Genomic DNA, 22,500 nt, shown 5'->3' with positions numbered 1-22,500 from the left:
CGTAGCATCTGTGTATCAAAGAGAAATTTTGCTGTCTGATTGCGTTATGTGTTTCAGTCCTCTTGGGCATGTCACCTTTGAGAAAGAGATTAGGAATGATAGAGATTAAAATGGTTTTATCTCGTCAGAGTTAGTGACGTTCTCTCCAATGCCTAACGTCAAATAGTGTTTTTCACTCTATTGATTTTTTAAAAAATTTTTTTTAAATTTAAAATAACAGCAAGGCAGTGCAATAACACATTTGCAATATTTCAGCAAAGCGGTGCAATGTTTTGGTTGTTAAAACTCATTGTGTTGGAATTTGCTGCAAATGACAACCAACCAAGCACGGCAAGTGCCTCAATTAAAAAGAGGAATGCTGCGGCCATTTAAATTGTTTATCCATTGTATTTTATGATCTCTTGATATGGGACACTGTAACAGTAATCTTTCCATTTATAGACTGACTCTTGCATTTTATTTGCCTGAATCTGTGTCAGTGAATTCAAGCTCTGCTCAGGGACTTTTTTTTTTTTTTTTTTTTGCCTTTACTTCTAGATCAGTACTTCAAGCTGTTAAAATTTCATGACTGTTGTCTCTGTGTGACAAAGAGCAACTGTGCTTTCATCTTTGATGGCTCTTGCTGCTGAAGTGAGAATATAAAAACAACGAGAGCTTACTAGTGGCCAGGGGAGCAATACCGAGCTGCCAAGAGTTGTGAGGCATGATGCCCAATATGATGCTCGCGGACTGCTCAGCTGGGTTGTTAAAAAGCAACTAGCCAGTCAGTATGAGCCTCAATGCATGTAAATCAGTTGCAGTAAACAGATAAAAAAAAACGTTATATTTGTCTTTTTTTGTTTTGTTTTCTGCCTTTATCTTCTCTGTGGTTCTTACCCTGATGAATGCGTCCGTTCCCTCTGGTTTAGATATTTCGGTTAGGCAGCCTTTTCAAACTAAAGGAGAATCTTATTAATACAGTGAATTTGTCGAGGGCTACGTACTCTGTGTCAGATCGATTTAAACTAACAGAAACAAGCAAGTTCTTTCTCTGGTATTTAGGAAAGGTCATTAACTTGGGAAAATCACTTTGGATTCCCAGTTTGGTTGAAGATAATAATAGGCAGCTCAGATATTGATCTGTTCTCATCAACAGAGTGCTTTTCTCTCAGAGCCTGTTCTGTTATGTGGACACCCAGGCACGTGGTATGAATACCAATGCACTCACGCCCAAATGCCCTCATCCCCATGCTAAGAGACTAAATTAGTAGACAAACTATGGAAGTGTAGTCATTAGAGTCCATAGTGAAACAAAAGTAATTTTTGCTTTGTGTGGCTCTTCTTACTCAGCCATATTGCTGATTTAAATAAACAGAAGGACTTGGCTTTTCCTCTTATGGTTAACTGGGTAATATTAAAAATAATAATGGATAAGGCAGAAAAAAAACCTAAAAAAAACTGCAGTCTGAGATTTTTATGGCAACAGCGTTAGATTTAGCCAAAAATTTAGAAGGTTCCGCCTATGGATTAAATGTCATTGTGGATAGAAACTGCAGTATGGCATGAAAGTGTTTACCAATAGATATTTGTTGTGAGGGACAAAAACTCTGCATGTGTATGGCCTAAAGTACAAAATGTCAGGGCACTCCATGTGGTCAGTCCTGATTCAACAATTGTAGGCTGGTTTTATTCCACTGACCCAAACTGCTCTTCATCAGCAGGTGCTGCTTGATACTGGTTCATTACTTTTAACAGTGTGCAGAATTCCTGCAAATCGCATGATCTTCATTATTTTCTAAATGTAAATAATTTTGATTATTAGCTTTCATCTTCTGAGAATACAAGAATTACTGTAGTCTGTATTGAAACAATGACATAATAGGTATTGTGATGGTGATTTATTAGATTGTCCATTTGTTATGATGTGGTGGTTTGCTTTTTCCTTGGTTCTGGGTTCCTGTTTTATTTTGGTAGTATTTCCTGTTTGGTTCCCTTGTTTGTTTGTTTAGCTTTATTGATTTCCTGGTCATTGAGTTCACCTGCGTTCACTTAGTTAATTTGCTTCACCTGTTTCTTGTTTGGTTTTTCTGTGTATTTATACCCCTCGGTTTCAGTTGTGTTTGTTGGTTCATTGTCATTCTGTTAATTGTCATTTTGTTGCTCTGCCCTGCGAATAAACCTGAGTTCTGTAGACTGGCGCCCCGACTCCTGCATTTGGGTCCACCTCCCTCCAGCCACTGTGACACCATTAGTCTGTTAAATCTGCATAATGTAGGATATTAATTAGTGTAAATGGACAACAATTTGGTTACTGAAGACCTTGAACAATGAGGCTTTTAAAGGTGGAGTATGTACGTTTAATTAATGACAAAGACCCTTCTTAAAAGTTTGCCTACCAGTAAAAAAAAAAGTGCTTTTTGTCATTAATTAAACTTGTAATTTAATAATGCATCAAATATGGACAGACTGGAACCTACATGTTAAAAAAACTATCTAATTATGATTGTGGTTTTTTTATTAGTTTATTTTGAAAATATTGAAAATATTATATACTCCACCTTTAAGGGAGTTTTTAGAATTACTAAAGCTTAGTTATTTTACATTCAGTCTTTTCTAAATTAGCCTAGAAAGGAGTTAAGTAGCATATCAAAGCAAATTCATGTGAAAAGTTGAAATGGTTTCTTTTTGTCATGGCATGTCCTGTCCCCAAAACGTCTCAATTCAGGCTCACCTATTCATTGTTTCAGACATTACTGTCCTCTCTAAGTCATTAAGGTTAATGCTGTGTCTTGAAGGGTGCAGTAGCGAAGTAGACAGCCATTAGTACAAGAGTATATGCACATTTTATGTTACATTTGACCAAAAATAAATGCAAGCTTGAAGCAATTGTATTGCCACTTACAAGGAAATTTTACTAAAACTTCTGGAAACTTGATAAAGCTTAATCATTAGTGCACTTTTAGTCGAATGACTAATGATACAATCTCCAAAATAGAATCTTTTTATGAACCATTTTGGTGCCTTCATTTCTGAAATGAATCATCCCTTATTTGTCATCCAATTTAGTAAAACTCATTTCAATCTATGCATCTGCAAGATAGACAAATCCCCCCAAAAAACTGCTAAGCTCATGCTGTGACTGCAACACCTGAGGGATTTCTTTAGAAACATAATTTTTAATGCATAGAAATGTTCTTTATTTCTTTACTGAGATTACTTCAACATCAGCAGCCATGCTTCCTATTTTTCTGCTCAGATTGGAATCAGTTTTCTGCTATAATGCTCATACTGACCTTTATGTCTCATATAAGGCAGAATGAGCTCTTATTGTTTCTTTTACATATAGTGCACTGTATGTAGCACAGCATATGCACGTGCACTATGGGAGGTGTCTCAGTGTTACAGAAACAAACAAAAATATGAGTAGAATAACCCAAATATGATTTTATTCATCTTTTTTGGAGACAGCGAATGAAAAAAACATCTGCTTATTCTGAATGTGAGTGCAAATCTCGTCTAAAAGGTTTGTAGTAATGTTAGCATATCAACATGTTGTGGACTTTATCATGATATGTGATCAACAATACAACATACAGTTCCACTTTGTTATGAAAACATCAAATTCTTCTTTTTTTTTTTCATTAACATTGTGTGCCAATAAGATTCTCTTTAATGCATAAGCCATATATTATAGTTTCTTATTGATTTCAGAGTTCAGCTGTTGGTTTCATTGCAATTTTTGGCCACATGCTGCTCAAATATTGATCTTTCAATATATACACTTTTATTTCTAGTGGTGATTATGTATCTGCAGTATGTCCATGTTGTTAATGTCTTGTAACTGTGGTCTTATAACCCTTTGTCACTTTAGGCCAACATGTTTCACCAGCAATGAGCTAATTAAAACAAGTGACTTTGAATTCTTAGAAATAAGGTATTTGACGTTCTTTTATGTGGAATATTTTCTGTCCTTGGAAATGACATTGTATGCCATTGTTCACTTTTATTCAATACCTATCACTGCAAAAGGCGAGGGAGCTGAACGATACCGAGCTGATGTAATGCAAGATGATAAGTCCTATTTAAGAATTCCACTGGCATTGGGCTCCCAGGTGTCTTAGAAGTTTTGGAAGCTTTTGTCACTCAGCATGGAGTCTTACATTGAGTTTTACATTGAGCAATAGACTCAGTGTCTTGAGCGACAGAATTTAAGCTACTTCAATCATGTCTCGAGTCCAGACTTGAATAAATACATACTATAACATGCATAAAATGAGTAAAACCGAGAATAAAACACATTTTTCCCCTTGAGGAATTAAAAGTATATTTCAAAATTCAAATAAATTTTTGTATGAGCTTTTCAAGACACTTGAATCAAGTGAAACATCCAGTTTTTATTTTTTTTTATTTTTTATTTTTTCTCAGGAGGACAACACAGCTGCAACAAGATCAAGTATTTTACTCATTAAATGTATTGTTATATTCTTTGAGTCAAGGGTATGCATCTAACTGAAGTGTCTCAGACTAACTTTTTTTTTCAATGATTTCCTTAAAATGTTATGACTGCCCTTTGCTTATGTGAAAGAGGTGCCAGCAAAGAAAAATAAATAAATAAAAAACTTTCTCATATGGTTCACACATATGAGGAGATTAAATCACAGAGGGTCTGCGTTAGACTTGGATTTATTTCAGATTTATCTTGCTTGCATATAATATGGGTAACCTTGGGACGCCATATCACCAGTATTTCAGTGAGTGATGTACTGAAGACAGTGTTTTAGAGGCATTTTATGATGCGCAGCATCCTATTTAATGATTAGCTATAAAAAATAGGGAAACTCTGAAAAGCCTTTTCTCAGCAAAACCCAAGGCTATCACAAGGTAATTATCTGACTAAACCTTTCATAGCCTCTGTTAGCAACAAAATCTGGCCCGAGATGGATGGGGCTGACAGATAAAACTTGGTCTGAGCGTTGAGAGAAAATGATAGACAGCCTTTCTCTTGGCATTCTTATTTCCATTTCCTGCTTATTCCCTTAACCACCAGACTCACTCAAAGATTCAAAATTCTCTGTGGCACTTTTTGGGGAGGATATGGATAAAGAAATGCATGCCATGAGCATTTCTTGCTGCAGGGAGAGAGACCTCGGAGTTCATCTCATTTCAGAGTTTCTGAGCAGCTGCGAAATGACTGTCTGTTCTCTCCCTCAGCTCCTGCTGGAGCGTGCAGTGGACTTCCTCAGGGCCATGGGAGACCAGGCTCCTTTCTTCCAAGCTGTTTACCACCTCGGTGCTGTCAGAGGCACACAACTCTCCTCCAGAGCCACTGATCAACACAGACCACTGTATCTCTGCCTGAGGCATCGCTTTACACACATTCTTAAATCTTAAAAAAAAAAAAAAAAAAAAAAAAGTTTTTGGGCCATAGTCACAGATATCACAGTTGGATCTTTAGAGACTAAACGTATGATCATCTAAAGTTTGACCAGTAGGGTGCATGCAAGCTCAAAATCAAAATACCTATTGAAGGATGTAGCCTCAGGCTGCATGCCAGTGGTCTACAAGGAGTTCCAAGTGGAGATCCTTACACGGCGACGTGCACAGGCATAAAAGTGCACTTGTGCACACATAAACTTAGACTGAAAAAGACTTCCCACACATACTGTAAATTTAAAACACAAACGCTCCATGTCATGCATGGAAATATGAATGATAAAAGAAAAAAAAAAAAAAAGTTGGGATTTGTCTTTCAGCCTTACTGAAACAGCACTCTTTTGTGCTTTAGCTGTCTTTAAAAAGCAGTCTGATCATTGGACATTCTTCTCCCAACTCTATAAATCTTAACATGTGCTCTCACACGTAGAGTGCTCATCAGATTGTAGTGCACAACCCCTAACAACCCTCCTCCAGCTCATGTTTAAATCCTCCCTCCATGAGGCCATAGATACAGATCCTTGAGCTGTAAAAAAAAAAAAAAAAAAAAAAAAAATGTGCAATTACAGCCATCCACCAACCACAGAGCAAACATCTGTGGACTACATTCAGAATAATTGTGCTTTGAATCATTATGCGGAGTTGTCTTAAATCTTGGTTCACAAAGTGCAGCTCAAAGGCCAATTAGCATCCTAACATACAAACCCTATTTTATATTGAAACAGCCAGGACATGTCAAGTTATTTTATATTATGTTTATATGTTTTGGCCATGATAACATTTATCTCAAGAAATGTAGAAGATACGACTGACATTTTAACTTTAACTGATTTAAAGAGTTTTGAAATGAGGAACCTAAATGCAGTATTGACTAACCGAGGAGTGACAACTCTATCCAGGAAATGACTGCCCTCCCTAAAGCTTAAACTTATTACAGTGCCCCACTACGATACCACACTGCACTCCCCTAACAAGCATCTGTCAGGTTAGGAATGACAACTTGTGAGAGCTAATGGTTGCATAGCAACAAGTAGCGCCATGTGAGACATGCGGATTTCAATTCAGATTTGCTTTATTGGCAAGAAAGGTACAACAGAGTGCTGTGGGAGGTACATTCTGCAGATAATACCAGTTCTATTCGCAAAGGTTTGTGATTTCACTGGAAAATTAAATGGTCTGGCACAGAAGTAAGGTGGATAAGCCATCAAAGACAAAATAAATCTCTGGTTGATGAGAACAGGCGAGTTCAGAAAGGATTTTATTGAACTGCAGAGGAAAGATGAAGCAAACAGGTGAATTCTGTGCAAATGACTTATAATTAAAGATGACGGTGAGACCTATTAATCCAAGAAGTTAGTGTGTGAAGGGTTCAAACGTAACTGCGACTGTCGGCTTGATAAGTTTTGTTGAAAGGGAATCTTTACATGTAATCTGGCTGGCAACTCAGCATATAGGTAAAGAAAGAATTATAAACTCCTCAGTGATGGAACGTTTGTGCAAATTGTTTGATGGGTGCGTTTTACCTGTAAGGCATTCAGTCGTATGCTGGCCCCCCAATTTAGAAGCTCTAAAAAGTTTGAGAACTAGTCACTCTGAAAACATTCATCCAGAGATTAATGTTTTCAGAGTGACGTGAAAAATGATTACTTAATGTATAACTATTGCTGTTTGTCTCAGCTCAGTCTTACACAGGGGTGCAATTGGTACATTTATCCACCAGCCCAAAATGTAGAACTCTAATCACACAAACACATAAATGGAAGAAGGAAATGTTATTTAGTAACATATATTTTTGAGCGATATGTATTATCTAACATATTGTATTTGGAATATATATATCATACCTTAAAAATGTACAGTTTACCTAAAGGGACTATACCTCACTATAGTTTTGATTTTGTTCAGAAAAATTCATTTTATGCAATAATTTATGTGGCAAAAGAGATCATTTTATTAACATAAAGAAAAAAAAAAAACTTCCTGATTGCGCATGTGTAGGAGTCCAGGCCCATTTAGTTAATGGAAGGTGCTAATGTTAACTAGGTTCTAAACTTTCTGTGATGGTTTTTCTTTGCCAATTGCTTAAGAAGGGGCATTGCAATAGCAATAACATATTCTCTCCTAACGTGTGCACGATAGTTCTCAAGTAAATCTTAGTGCCACATCCTGGATTGTTGGATTACTGGATTTACCTCTGGCGATCTGACCACATCAACCTCTGTGACTCGATACAGTGTATAATGCATAATGATATTTACGCCATAACTTGACTAAGTCCTGTTAGCTCAGTCTAGTGCACAGTCAAACTTTATTTGGAAAAGCAAACTCAAGCCACTTTATATCACACCATCACTTTCAATCGCAGTGGCCAATTTTGTAATATAACATCATAACCCATCATAATCATGCATATTACGGTAAACTGACAAGGTTTGTGAGATAAATAGGTTGTTACGCTTTCATTTGCATGAGATTTCAATGCAAAAAAAAAGTCATTCACCTGTGATGCAAGCAAAGCGGTAAATTCACCGTAAGACATTTGTAGAATCGTGCACGAGATGTGCACATTATAATGTGCACGTCGAGTGGGAGGAGAGCATAAGGGAGAGTAGGAGTGTTGCTCACATTTTCCTAGTAAATACAAACACTTGCATTTCCTCTTCCATAGCTGGCATATCTTACCTCACCTAACTGTGACAGAAAACAATGCAAAACAAACAAACAAGCAAGCAAACAAAAAACAAACAAAAAGAAAATAGAGAACAAGCAATTCACTGACTTCACTAATACTATGACATATAGGCCATTTAACCAGTTGCCAGCCATTGTCATAGCAGAGAGCCCCATACTGCCAGTGTTTTGGAGCATTTTGGTTTATCTTTTAGGGCCAACAGAAAGTTCTGGGAGTACAGTAATGGATGGCCGATATGGTCGAGTGCATGCAGCGTGTATTCTGTGGACGTTTTGACGCACGTTTGATGAAATTGCTTTTCTAACTATAGAAACAGCTAAATGAGTTCTTTTATGTATTTTGGCATCTTTGGCAGTGAATGTTTAGATTGGAAACAGTATCTAAAGACTTCTATGGCAGCCAACTAACTAAGTGTGGGTCAGCCTAAAATGTTTAAACACTGTCCCCTTTCTCTGTGGTCCCTGTGGCTGAGCAATTCATTTATCATAATATTTCTTTCTAGAACTGTCTTTCCTAACACCAGCCCATTGATCTATTGCCCATTGGTTCTGTTCTTGATTGAGTCCAGACTTAACCAATGAGATTCTTTTATTTGCTTTAATTTGACTGTGCCAGTGGATTTAGCTACCTCTCAGAGTGGAGGAGAGAACACAGGAGGAGGTGCAGAGAAACATTGATTTAAGAGAAAAAACATCTACAAAAGGTCCAGAGATGATTAGCATATGTTCTACTGCAGGACCTTCATCAGTTGCTCTGAATGATGACGTGGTTTGATGACGATAGCAGAAGCTGTGGTAAGCTTCACTGCTTTCACATCTCTGACATTAAAGCCAGTAAGTCTGATCAAACAAACCAGTTAGTAGCAAACTTGCTGGTGGTTTACAAAGTTATGATAAAGTGTTGTGCCAGTAACAGTTGTTTTACTGGTGTGTTAGTTAGTTTTCTCACATGGATGACATTAGTTGATTGACATCAGACTTTCTTGCAGAACAGCTGTCTAACTGGTTGTGCTTCCTGATTCAAACAGCAGACCTTAACTGTAGTCATGACATATCTTTCTGAAGGAATCTTAATGTAAGTGAGAAGATGAATTTTAACCATCATCAACATTAATAGTGAATCAGCAGCTTTCTTATTTTCTCCATTCGCCTATATGTTATTGGCTATGGGCTGAAAGTTGGACACTTTTGGGTCAAAATATAGCAGAAGCAGCTCTATAAATAAGATTTGTTTATTTACATTTCTGTCCTTATGTGACACTGAAGCAGCTAATGAATGTTCATGGGCCATTAAAACAAGTCAGAAGCAGAGTATTAGGGTTGAAAGCTTTTGTATAGTTGCTTTAATGCAAAAAATAAAATATGTGAGCATTATGTCAGCTCTTTATTAATAATTTTCCATTTCATATTGAATGCTTGAACAGAACATTATGCAGAACGTATTTAAAACCTAGTTTTGGAATTGAGGATGGCTGGCAGGAAGGATTGTGTTAGCCACTATTACACAGATATATTACGCACAAGCTGTTCACATCTATTTCCTGAATGTCCTGATAATTTGTAGGTTGTCATTATTATGCCATGAATTGTAAAGGTCAGAGAATATTTAGACATATTTTTATTATACAACCACAGTTGCATATAATACCAAAAATTATTCATTAAATACTATGCAGTACCTACAACTATAAAACTTTTAGAATTGGTATAACTTTGCATGCTCTCCTTCAAAGGTAGGAAGTAATGCAAGTAAATGTTGAATTCCTCCAATGTCTGCAACAGACTTAATGTTACAATTTGCATTGTCTGAGTTACAAAAGCAGCAGTGGTGCCAGATCTCTAAGGTCCATTGACTTACATGCAATGTAACCTTGCTGGAAATGCCAGAACATTACTCACCTTGCTTTTTTTTTTTTTTTTTTTGCCAACTCACTGCATTATTCTTTCTCACTTAACTGCATCTGATTTTATATATTTGCACACAAAAGCTTCTCCAGTGTATAATACACAGTGTACCTCAAATGGATTCAGTTGGATATGATTACCGTGTGCAGAGAGTCATTGTTATTTATGGCATGGGGTCTCCCTCCATCTGAGTACGACACTGCATCATCTGTCACTGTCACTATTTGACTAGCTTTCAAAGTGTAGTTACTTCAGTCAGAGAGGGAGAACTCGGCACATTCATGAGCTCACAGAGGCAATTCGTGGTCCTAAATGACAACAGGAGGGCCCAGACAGTTAAACTTGAAGCTTCGATTACCCCTGTGGGTGCCCTCGTACGAAGGCTAACTGGCGCTCTGCTCTGCTCAGCACATTTCTCGTCCCTGTAAGAATGCTTGTCTTCTATTATGTCTCATCCAAACAAACTAGAAGCTCCTTTGTGACTCCCTAAACTGCAGTTTCCACCCCCTCCCTTTCTAACACTGTACAGTGCACAACACTGGGCCCAAAGGCAATGGGCAGAGTGGAAGTGTCATAAAAGGCCCATTCGTGTCCCAAATGTGTCTTCAAGGCAGAAAGTTGTGAGTTCTTTGTTTCCCCTCTACACAGCTAACTGAGTGCTGTTCATTGCTTTAGCTGAGTACCTTCACCAGGGAGATGTGATACCTCATAGTATAAGTGGGAGGAAAAAAAGGGGGTTTAAAGCAGACAAAAGAACTGCTGGAAAATCTCCCCAGCCGTGAACAACTAATACCCACTGGGAAGAATTTTTCTCTTTTTTTTCCCTTCCTTTGTCTTTTCTTTATTTCCCATTTCTTCAGAGTAACAGTTACACAAATACATGTTATTATCAGGGATTGACGAGTAGGTGACAGATTTTAAAAATTATCATTTGCAGCACTTTACTTTTTGGTTTGAATTGAATCACTGCAGCTTGTGTTGTAATGCACGTGCTGGTGAAGAAATGACAACTTATACAACTCATTTTCAGCTTTGTTTCAACCATATAATATGCCCCCTCTGCATCTCCATCCCTGCAGAGAAAAGGAGGAAATTTTAAACCTCTATTTCACTGCGTCCTTGGTGCTATAATGTGGTTGTTTTATACTGAAGAAGAAGAAAAAAAAAGAATGATTACACCTTCTAGATGTACAAATGGCACAAAGCATATTCAAAGAATGATTAAATGTGCCAAAATGCTTCTAATTACTTAATTTCAGGATGCTTCATTGACTTTTTTAATTAGTTATTCAAGGACATTGCCTGCAATATATCTTTTGAATTGTTTTTAAAAAATATAATTTCAAACATATTTCACATGAAAAGGCATTTCTCAGAAAGATATTTTTTTTACTTTAGGTTTTATCATTTGAAACTGCCCTGACTGAATCCATTAATAACAAAATCTAGCTTTGATTTCCAAATAAGTGCTTATTTATGATCATTTCCTTATCTGGTGCACATCTGGTACAAATGCACCTGGCCTTCTGTTTCTTCTTTTAACTAATAGGGCTAATAGGGCATGGGTGAGGGTGGTTGTGGGTGGATGAAAGGGGAGGTGTATGTGTGCTAGTTTTTTTTATCTATTTTGATGTAAATTGTTTTATAATGTAAATCACTTTATTGTTTTTAAGCACGAAAATGGCTATACAAATAAAGTTTGATTTGATAAGGATAGTTTTTTAATGCTTTTAGATTAAAGCTGTTCTTGCATTCTGTACATGCATCCTAACAGTCTTAAAGAAATACAGCAAAGAACAAATATATGTTTATCTTTTTGATCATACTGTATGTGTGTGTGTGTATGTGTGTGTGTGTGTGTGTGTGTGTGTGTGTGTGTGTGTGTGTGTGTGTGTGTGTGTGTGTGGAGGGTGGGTTGAGAGGCTGATGCTGTGGAGAGAGAGAGAGAGAGAGAGAGAGATAAAAAGCATGCTGTAAACTTCTTATGTTCAGGCTCAGAATCTGTTGACATAAACGACCCAGAGGCCATTTTGGAGCTACGGGGGCCATAAGATTTACCCGATGCGAAAACAACTCAAGTTCTGAAGAAACACGAGGCATCAGACTTATTGCTGATATCTGTAAGAAATGAAACCCTGCCACATCCATCTCGGTCAGGTCACAATACTTCATTTTCCCTCGTTTCTCTGAAAGGGGAAAATATGATTCCCCTATCGATTGCTGCATAAATGTGTTGCCTAGTGATGAAAGATGAGGTGTGCCTTGCTTTTATGTGATCCGATTAACCTCCAGCTGGGAGTGGGCTCTCTGCTCTGCCCTGGTTCTCCTGCAGTGTCTGGGTGCGTGTGATGGGCACTTAGAGCGATTAGTGTTCCTTTGTGTTTCGTTTGTGTTGAGATATCATCCAAGCTAGTACGGAGATATCATACTGCTAGCAAGTGAAGTAGATTTTCTGCTCGAGGGCATGCGCTGAGAAACATGAAGAATTTTAACGAAACTGTGAAGTTCAGAAACATTTGATAAAATTTGTCCAAAACCAGAAGATTAGTTCAAACCAGTCCTGAACTAGAAGATTATTTGAAAGAGTTTTGTAGACTTTTTTTTTGTCACTCAGCTGTGACGAGCTGTTCTCTGGCGTTGAAGACACACAGTCATCTCTTCCCTTAATGTGCACATAAGAGCTTATCAGACTCTGTCTTTGATACGGCTTTTAAACTCTCTGACTTTGCCAGCGGCAATTTCTCCATTTTGGGCAGCAGCTGACATTTATATCCAGCCCTCCAAGAGGCCTCCTCCATAAACCCTTTTCTATCCATTGTTCATTGGCTGAATGTGAGAGCGTTACCTCTCACACTCTCCGACAGCGAGTCCATTGACAGTGACTAAAGTCCCCGAAGCAGTTTCTCTACAGATAGAGCTTCAGCTTTGAGCAAATGTTTTAACAATAAGAAAATGCCATGTAAAGATCATTCCTTAACGTTTTACCCTGTGGATGTACAGAAATTTAGAGTTTTGAAAAGCTTTTAAAATGTCAGGATTCACATGGAAGAGGATGTGTCTGCCATTAATAAAACACAGCATGAGAAGAGCTAAATGTGTGGGTTCTAGTTGCTGAAGGGACTGAATTAACACCCCCAACAAAGCATAAGAACAAAACTTTGTGGGAGGTGTAAAATTTGATCGACTTTTAAAACGAGTTTTTCTTTTTTTCCAAAAACAGTCAATCCATTCATTTATAAAAGTCAAAATGACTTGCTCATTGTGTCTACTTGAATGCTAGAATGTCTAAAGTGTCTATGCCACATTAATATATGTATTGTTAATCACATGAATGTCACAGTGTGTTTGTTGGTGAGTGTGTGATAGCTATATAGCTCTGTATATACACAGAAGAGCTGTATGAATGTATCTAGTGTAAATGTTCTATTTAATGGTCAAATAAAAGGAGAAAAGCACTTCATGAATGCAGCCCACTGTCATCGATTCAGTGTGTAAGTTGGACATGTGCAGCAGTCCTTTGCCGATTGCTAAATCACCAACAACCTCTTTATCCTGGAAGATCATATTGATGGTGTGTTACAGGCTTTGTCTTGCTGTGATGGTGTCAGTTCAGGGAATGGCAACTCATGTACTTTTAAAGTCTTAAAGATTTCAGATATTTTCACAAAAAAGAAAAAAAAAAGCCTTTTTTAAGTATTTCTATCAAGAAATAATTTTTTTTCTTTAGATTTTGAATGACTTTCTCACACATGCACTTTGCAGCTGAAGAGGATCCCTTTAATAGCTAGTTTTTTTCTTATTTTATTGTAAAATAACTATTTTTGTTCTTATATCAGACTTGTCATGGAGGAAAACAGAACAGTTTGATATAAATAGCTGATAAAAGGACAGCTGGACAGGATTTAGATCTCATTTGTTTGACTTGTCAGTCACTAAGCACGCCTGCTTATTCTGCTTAGAGAAAGAAATTTTAGAAGCTGGTGAATCAGGTTGAAAAACTGCAAACTCTTGTGTAGTTTCTGAAGACCTCCAGCAAAGATAAAATCCCTCTTGCCATAATCTGCCACTTTTTCCCAACTTTTATAAAAAAAACAATCCCTCAACACCTCCACCTCTTCACTTCATCCTCTATACGTCTTCCCACCTCTTCCCTCAAACACTTCTCCTTCTATAAGTCTTATAGAAAGAAAATCTGTTTGATTAACGTATTACTGAAGTTGGCCAACTTAATATGTTTGAGGGAGTGGCTGATGCACACATGGTGAAGGATAAAGATAGGATGAGAAGAGGAGGAGGAGGAGGAGGAGGAGGAGAGGGGAGGCAAGATGAAGGGATTATATTTCTTGGGTGAAGTTGTACCCACCTGGGAAAAGAACAGGTGATCATAGAAACGGTTTGATTTGAAGCCACACATCTGTCTCGGGGACTTAAATGCTTTAATACCATTTCTTTTAAAAAGGTTTATTTTAAAAGTTTCTTGCTTCGGATATAGAAATCAAGAGCAGCCGAGTGTGTGCACGCCATCATCTTCATGATGTGGGAATGACATGGAAAATCTTTTTAATACATTTGAATTTATAAGCACATGTGTCTGTGGGCCCTTGGCTCACACTACATAAATATAACATCAAGACATTAAATCCTGAATCTAACATCTGTCTAATGATGAGGCTCGCTTCAGCTGCATGTTTGATATGTGATCAGACTCCTCATCCGATTTCCTGAGGGGTTGACAGTGCCCAAAAATCCTCTGCAAGAGTTTACAGCCAGGATTTACCACAGAGGTTAAGTTATCTACACAAATCATTCCCTTTTTCATTTGCAGCAACAGTCCTGCAGCCATGATTTACAAGTATAGTAGCTGCAGACATGAAATCCAAGGGCGACTCGGGGCTGCAAATCACACCGGCTTTGCCTCTCTATTTAAGTCGTCCTGTTGATGTCACAGAGAGGAACATATTCTAAATCTAAAGTTACAAATTACAGCGTTTTCATGCCATAATGAGATATTTAGTTCCATGTATGTCATGGTAAGTAGAAACTAGGACAGTGTGTCATGTCCCCCCGAGAAAAGGACAGACAGGAAAATCCTCTCAGCCTGTAACAAGCATGATCCAGCATCAGCCATGGATCTGCCCCCCCCCTTTATATCACTCTTGGTTTGGTCATTGGAAGGGTAAACATCATTCTGCAGTCAGAGCTATGTAACAGCAGTTAGTCGCAGTGTGCTATTTCAGTTAAAGCCTTTTGTATTTCTCATTGTAAGGCACTGCAAAGTCTGAAGACCTTCAGCATGAATGCTGGGATAAATGTAATTACTTAAATAACTGTGAGGCTGATTTGGATTTATAATTTCTCATTATCTTCATTTGTGGCACTTGTTGGCATCAGGCATTTTGCTATTAATGCAAATGATTATTAAGAAGAGAGAAGCTTGTAATTAGGTTCAGCCGTGTGGGTGTTTTTTTGTTGTTTAGGGCAACCAACACAATTTCATAGCTGTGGTGGAGGCATATGCGTTACTTAGAACAAGTCTTAATTATCTGAGGAAAAATAGGAAGAAAAGGAAGCTGTGTGAATGATTGCTGATTTCTTGCCATTCGTGCATCAGTCGAACCATATTAAACGTGTAACTTTTTCCATGATTATGGAAAAGATCTGCCAAATTGCAGAACTTAAATGGTGCACTGCATACTGAAGAAAGCATTTCTGTACTGAAGGCTGTTTTCATCCTTCACTTGTTTATATTACCATTTGCATAATGCCTTCCTAGATGTTTTTTTTCTCCTTTTTTTAAGAGCTTCTGCTTTAATTATTCTACACTATGTAAGGGCCTTCTTGTACTTTATACACTAATGTGGGTTGACCCTGTAATGCGTTGTTGTTTCTGAGCCGCTGCTGTTGTGACTGGTTCTGTGCATCTGGCAAGTCACTGCTCTGCGGCCGTGGACTGTCACAAATCACTGCCACGCCATGTCTCCCACAGCATGCAGGGACCAGGACAGGAAATCAATGGGCTCTAATGGGCTTCTCCATCAGTCCAAATATCTGAAGCTCCATGCTTGATGGTGAGGAGACAGAGGTGGCGGGGAGGATTTACAGGATGGGGAGATGGTGACTGGTTTTAAGGTCATGTGAGGCCTGATGTGGTTGGATGGTCTTAGCTTGAGAATTTGCTGTGTGGTAACCACAAACCAGTAGCACTTATTTTTACAGCGACGTGCTAGAAGAGATGAAAAGCTTCATTCATTGGATTGATGGCAACGTGTCTTTTGTGATAAAAGTCAATATTTTTCCTGAACACAAACATACAAAGGATACATGTTTTGCGTTGAAAGACAAAGCATCTCTGTAGAAATATGTGGGAATGGGTTTGTACGAGTAATGGTGGATCACATGAGTCAGTAGAGGAGTCATTATGTAAACAAAGATCAAAGTCATCACACGTGCAAACAGAATGCAAATTAATCTGTTTAAAGGTGTACGACTAATCTTTGGCAGACTTTCTCAGTAGTTCACCACCTCACAACGACTAGCTCAGCATCCATCATACATCCTACCTGCACTGTGAACTCTCTCCACAAAGTAAAAGTCAGGCCTATGTTGATGCTTGTCTTGTCTTTTCCTCTTTTGCCTCGATAATATCTTCTTTCATTTCTTTGCTGAATCAGTCACTGTGTAAGTTTAAAATGACCGGTGTGTTAAAATCCACTCGCCAGTGTGTGACACAATGCATAAAACGAAACTCAACTGCAACGTCACACCATGCCCTAAAAGCAAAGGTTCTGAAGTGATGGGACGTCCTCAGAAATATACATACTAAAAGTAATCAACAGAGTCATAAAGCCAGAGTTTTCAGGTCTGTCAGTTATCAAAACAAATCAGTCAAATCAAACTTTATTTATAAAGCACTTTTCCTGCCAAAAGAAACACAGTGTGCTTTATATGATTAAAAACAATGTTTGCATATCAAAATAAAACCAAAGTACACCAAAGTTAAAACATATCAATTTAAAGTGCACTCATCATTATCTCTTATCATTATCTGACAAACTTTGCACGAGTCTGCTACTGCCTTTTTGAGGCAGGTAAACATTGTCTGTCTGTTGGACAGTGGCCTTGAGGACCAGAGATGAGGATCTCTGCAGTAAATAACTTTGTGTTTCTACCTGCTTTTCACTAATCTCTGGCACACAACCTTGATAATGACTGAAGCCTTACATAGCTTAGGACATCTCCAAACACAGTTTGCAGCATAACTCTTTTAACCTTTGTGCACCTATAAATCAATCAATCAATCAATCAAACTTTATTTATGAAGCGCTTTTCCAACATAAAATATGTAACTCAAAGCGCTTTACAGTTTAAAATCAGACATTAAGGAAACACACAGACAGACACATTATATAAAAAGATACCTCCAACCCCCCTTTTCTAGATACATCTAAATGAGAAAGCTAAGTGCAGACGGACTAGTCGTGGAAACCCCATCCGAGGAGCCGTTTGCACTGGGGCAGCGCAATGGCAAGCACCAGTAGCCCTGTACCCTATCCACCACCTCCACCCCATTTGCAGACAGCTCCCACAAAGGAAACACTGGAAACACCATTTAAAACATATAAAATGTATTAAGACATGTATAAACAAACCTTTGCTTTGGCATTTCCAGATTAAAACATATTAGATTTTAATACTAATTTCCTTTTGGTTGTGTTTTGGCTGTCGAAGGAACTAAAACAATACTTGTTTCATTTAAAAGGACCTATAACACACTCCCGTATTAGACTTAGTATGTATGAGTAAGGAAGACAGGAAACAAAACTGGTGATAAAGAAATTGAATTAGAGCAAGAAACGACTGAGTTTCCCCATCTTAATGAATAAAGACTGAAGAGGAATGGGAATGTGGGCAATCCTGATACGAGAGCGACTGAGAAAGATGCAAATGTTTTGAATTATTTTAAATCAGAGCAGTGGCTCATGAAAGTGATATCAAATGAAAATGCCTCCAACAAGCCCTTTAACAATCACTGCTAGAACTGACTGTTGATGTGATTGTCTCAGGTTACAGTCCAGGCATGCAAATGTTATGTTAAATTTTAGGTGCCACCATCCACCTTATTGTTTCTTTTATCCGTTTTTTTTTTTTTTCTTTTTTCATTCTCCTCTTTGATTTCTTGTCCATTTTTTTTGACAGGGTTTAGACAGCAAATCTTTTCTATATAGCCACAAAGGTAACAGCACTCAATTGTTCCAGGTTGTTGGATGTACAGCTTGATCAGTTGTTGTCATGTTCTCTTTCTTTCAGTGGTGGACAGCAAGGTAATCCTGGATGGCCTGCAGAGGTACGGCCCAACGCCAATCTATCTGCCTGTCAGCTACCGAATCCTCAATGCAGAGTCAGCGTTCTTTTTACTGGAGGCAAACCAGGACCTAATGAGGAACTCCAGCCTTCAAGCTCGGACAGAGTCTTTCTTCATCCACCAGGCCCGGCAGACGCCTTTCATCAATGCTAGCTATGGACCCCTGTCTGTCCAGCAGCCTGTCCCTCTGGAGATGCTGCAGACAACGCCGGGGCCTTTTAACACACCATCCTTCACTTCATCATCGGCACCAACATCAGCAACAGCAACACCTCTTTTTACATTCAACTGGAAGGTCCACACCTATATCATCAGCGAGCGGATTCACCCCAGCTGGCCAAAAGTTCAGGTGTTGTTCTACATCGCAGGCAGGGACTGGGATGATTACAGTGCCATCCATAAGCTTCCCTGCATCAGGATGTTTGCCTTTCATGAGACCCAAGAGGTGCGTGGGACCTGCAGGCTAAAAGGTGAGCTGGGGATATGTGTTGCTGAGTTGGAGCCCCTGCCCAGTTGGTTCAGCCCGCCCACCGTGAGGCCTGGAAGACAGAGGGTGTCAGAGCAGGCTCAGGGCACTCCTGTGGAGCTGTACTATATGGTACAAACCACAGACAGCGGAGACTGTAACGCAGAGGATTCAAGGAAGGGCAGCTCAGTTCGCTCTGATCCGCAACGGCCGCTGGGCTACTTTGCAGGACACACACCTATGCAGCGTATCGGGAGTGTCAGACTGTTTCAGCCGCTGTCGGAGCTGAAGCTTGACAATAACTTTGTGGTGATGGCGTCTTCTAAACCCATCAGACAGAGAGAGACAGTCTCAACTTTTCTTGCTCTGTCCACACTGTCATCTGTGCAAATTTTCACCCTCAGGTGAGTAAAAACCCTCTTAGTTTCTGTGCAGTTGTGTGACGCAAATTTGGAATTTGGCAGTCTTCAAAACGTCACAATTTGCCAACAAAACAGATATCAGTCACTGTAATGTCCATTTCCCTATGAGCAGGTGCTGTGGTAGTTTGGAAATGTTATTTGTAACAGCTTGTAAAAACCAAATACTCTGCAACATGGGAGTAATTTCTGGCAGGGGAGATTAGAAAATGTGTGTATGAAAAGCTTTAAACTTGCCAAGGCCTTTGCCAATCTACTGACAATATTGGCATATTTCTACTGTTCCCGCAACAGTTAGACAATTAATCATGCTCATGTTGTCTATTAGTCAATTAACCAGAAAACGATGATAAACAAAAAGACAGCGGTAATGCATTTTTCTTCTGTAACCAGCTGGCTTCATTTACCATGTACACAACACACAGAATCAATTAAACTGGGTGGTAAAGTCATTCGAATGTATTCACCTTTGTGAATCAACAAGAAAAGGAGGATTTGTTTCTTTGGTATATTCTTTGACACACCTGTAAACACGGCACTTGAATTCACCTGTAGCACCAGTGCTTTATTTAACCTGACGAAACCTCATTGAAATCAGGAATCTTTTTTCCAAAAGTGAAGGCAGCACTTCCAAAAGTCTTTCAAATAACACAAAACAAACAAATTGGAGAGGATGAGCCGAGTTGGAACGCTGCATTCGCAAACAGTCAAATAAAAGCTTTGGCTTTCCATGCTTTACAGCCTGAATTGTCAATGTGCATTGATGGAGATGCACATAGTTAAGTGTCTCATCACGGTGAGGAATTGGACTGGCACATAATGATGATTAAGCGATATCAACTTCACATAACTGATGACTTACTCGGCATCAGAGTGTGCTTAACCCTTTTTTTTTTAAGGAATAAAAACAGATTGAAATAAAATTGTAATTGATTAATTGTTCTGTAAACACAAACTGATTTTATTCACAATAGACTGTTAAGGATATTAGTTGCTTGAGTGCATAGCACAATACAACCCACATCTGTCTGTAAATTGTTTTGCCTGAATAACAACTTAATTACACCTTTGTGGTACTAATTTAAATTGTTTTATATACTCCCTCTCGAAATTGCAAGTTAGTGAGCATTTTTTATCTAAGGTGATTCCACAGAGCAGCAACAAAGTATTGATTCATTGAGCTCTCTTGCACGCACATTACTATTCAAAGTGACTGTAATTGCTCCATGTTGTGTGATGCAAATTAAGGTGTAAGGAACATGCATTTCCACTAGGCTACTTTTATGCCCAAGATCTAAATCATGGCAGATGAAACAGTTAGCAGCCTCAAAGTGGAGCTGTGACAGAGGGCTTTGGCAATTTGTCAACCCTGGGTGAGCAGGAAATCTGCCAAAAAGCCTCATTGCTTTTTTTCTCACTCCAGTGATGATAAACTCCCATGAAGTATTAGCACTCGCAGTGTGTGTTTATCACATTTGTCAGCATGTGTGTAAATGGTAACTTCGAAGGTGGTATTTTTCCTTTAGTGCCTCTTTGCAACAGTGTTGTGCACCATCCGTTCAGAGGTTCAGCTTTTTTTTTTTTTTTTTTTCCATTGGGGGAGGATGCAGGCTTTAAATTCGACTAACATTCTTCATTAGCTACCAAAAAGATTAAGCCTAAAACTGTTTAGGAATCACAGGCTACTTTATGCCACTTACATTATCCCAGCTAACTGATCTTTGAAACTTAACATCTGCTGATTATTAATCTCCTGTCAACTTGTTAAGCTTTTTTTTTGCATTACAGAATGTGGTGCAAAGCCCACCGAGTTGAAAGATGTTTTGTAAAAGCATCCTGGCCTGTACGCAGCATCAGCACACTTCCTACACAATATGCATACACATAGATTCTCAGAAAGGCATAATAATCACACATTTTTGGACAACAAAAGGAAAATAGTGCTTTTCTTTTAGCTCTTGGATTTCCTTATCTGTAAACTTTCTTCCAAATATATTCTAAGCTTACAATGTCTCTGTGACAGTTTTGTAAATTTAAGTACTGAGTCACTGGCATTGAGGGTCTGGAGTGTGTTTCTTTCTTTCTTTCATTTTTTTTTTTTTTTTTTTTGTCATTGCAATTGAACAGAGTTTGTGCTGCATGTGTTTTTATACTGCCAGCCAATGTTAGCAGTAGTGTGGGTGTGTTTATGGACAGCTTAGTTTAAGTAGCTTTGGTGTGCTTCTCTCAGCTGCTAAGGCAACATTAACTATTTATGGATTATTCCCTTCCTTTCCCATTATCTCAACACCCCCCCTCCCCTCATTCACCAGTTCAACTTGTGACAAAAGCATATCAGAATCTCTCTGGACAGCCTTTATTTGTACCCTGGCTGTTGTCAGATGGTATCAGTGCAGTTTTTAATCTAAATTTGGCTTAAACTACACTTTTTGACTTGGGGCAAACTATTGCAGGGTACACTCTGAGAGCTGCTTTCTTTAAGCATATCCTAAAGCATAAGGGCTGGGTACAACCACACATATCATGTATTATTTGGCTTTGATGAAATCTGCTTTAATATCTAGTCGTTCACATTGATTCATGTAACAACAACTTCTTTTCTGTAATATTAAAAACTCTCAAATAACTACAACTTCATACAACACTGAGCCTGTTTCCATTATCATGAAAGTCATGTATTTGGGAGGAATCAGATTACTATGATGATCTGAGATGATGCAGCTATCTGTTTCTTAATTATAATATTCAAAAAGACTCATCTACATTCACCAGTCCATTATGAAATTTGTTTTGGAGTATGGATGTGTGTGGTGACATCACTTCCTGTTATTTTCAAAGTACTAAAGTTTGTTAAACATAGTGGAGCCTGCGTTCCTAGCATTAGCTGCTAATGTTAGAGATACTAAGCTGCTAAATATTTTACAGGTAAACGTAATCCAATGGTGGATGGTAAAATACAAATTTGCCATTGTCTTAGCAAGAGAAGCTGACATTGAGATGCAGGTGACATGTTACAGCTGGGAATAATCCACCAAAAACATTTTATGCAGGCAATAATGAATTTATGAAGTGGTGAATTTGTGAAGGGGCCTTACATTTGGAATTTTCATCTGGTGTTCAGAAGGAAAGTTTTATGTGTGCAATTTCAAAATTCAAAATTAACATTATCACACGAAGAAGCTGATTTTGGATGAAATCAAGGAAACCAAGAAGTTGCAAATATCTGCTAAAATCTTACAGTTCAG

At 38.3% G+C, this 22,500-nt stretch overlaps 1 protein-coding gene across 1 annotated transcript in view; it reads left to right on the top strand.

Annotated features, from left to right (window-relative positions):
* The window catches only part of LOC306768749 (transmembrane protein 132C), a gene marked incomplete at both ends in the record, with an annotated part of 172,219 nt that overhangs the window by 39,618 nt on the left and 110,101 nt on the right, over nucleotides 1–22,500 (top strand). Inside the window, one exon of the mRNA XM_079257173.1 lies at nucleotides 18,316–19,240. Within this exon, the coding sequence (XP_079113299.1) occupies nucleotides 18,316–19,240 (925 nt within the window). The remainder of the gene's footprint in view (nucleotides 1–18,315; nucleotides 19,241–22,500) is intronic.

Source organism: Telmatherina bonti, assembly GCF_933228915.1.
Source record: "Telmatherina bonti genome assembly, chromosome: 17".
Lineage (NCBI taxonomy): Eukaryota > Metazoa > Chordata > Actinopteri > Atheriniformes > Telmatherinidae > Telmatherina > Telmatherina bonti.
Note: the sequence above shows the minus strand (reverse complement) of the source record. Positions and strands in the feature narration are given on the sequence as shown.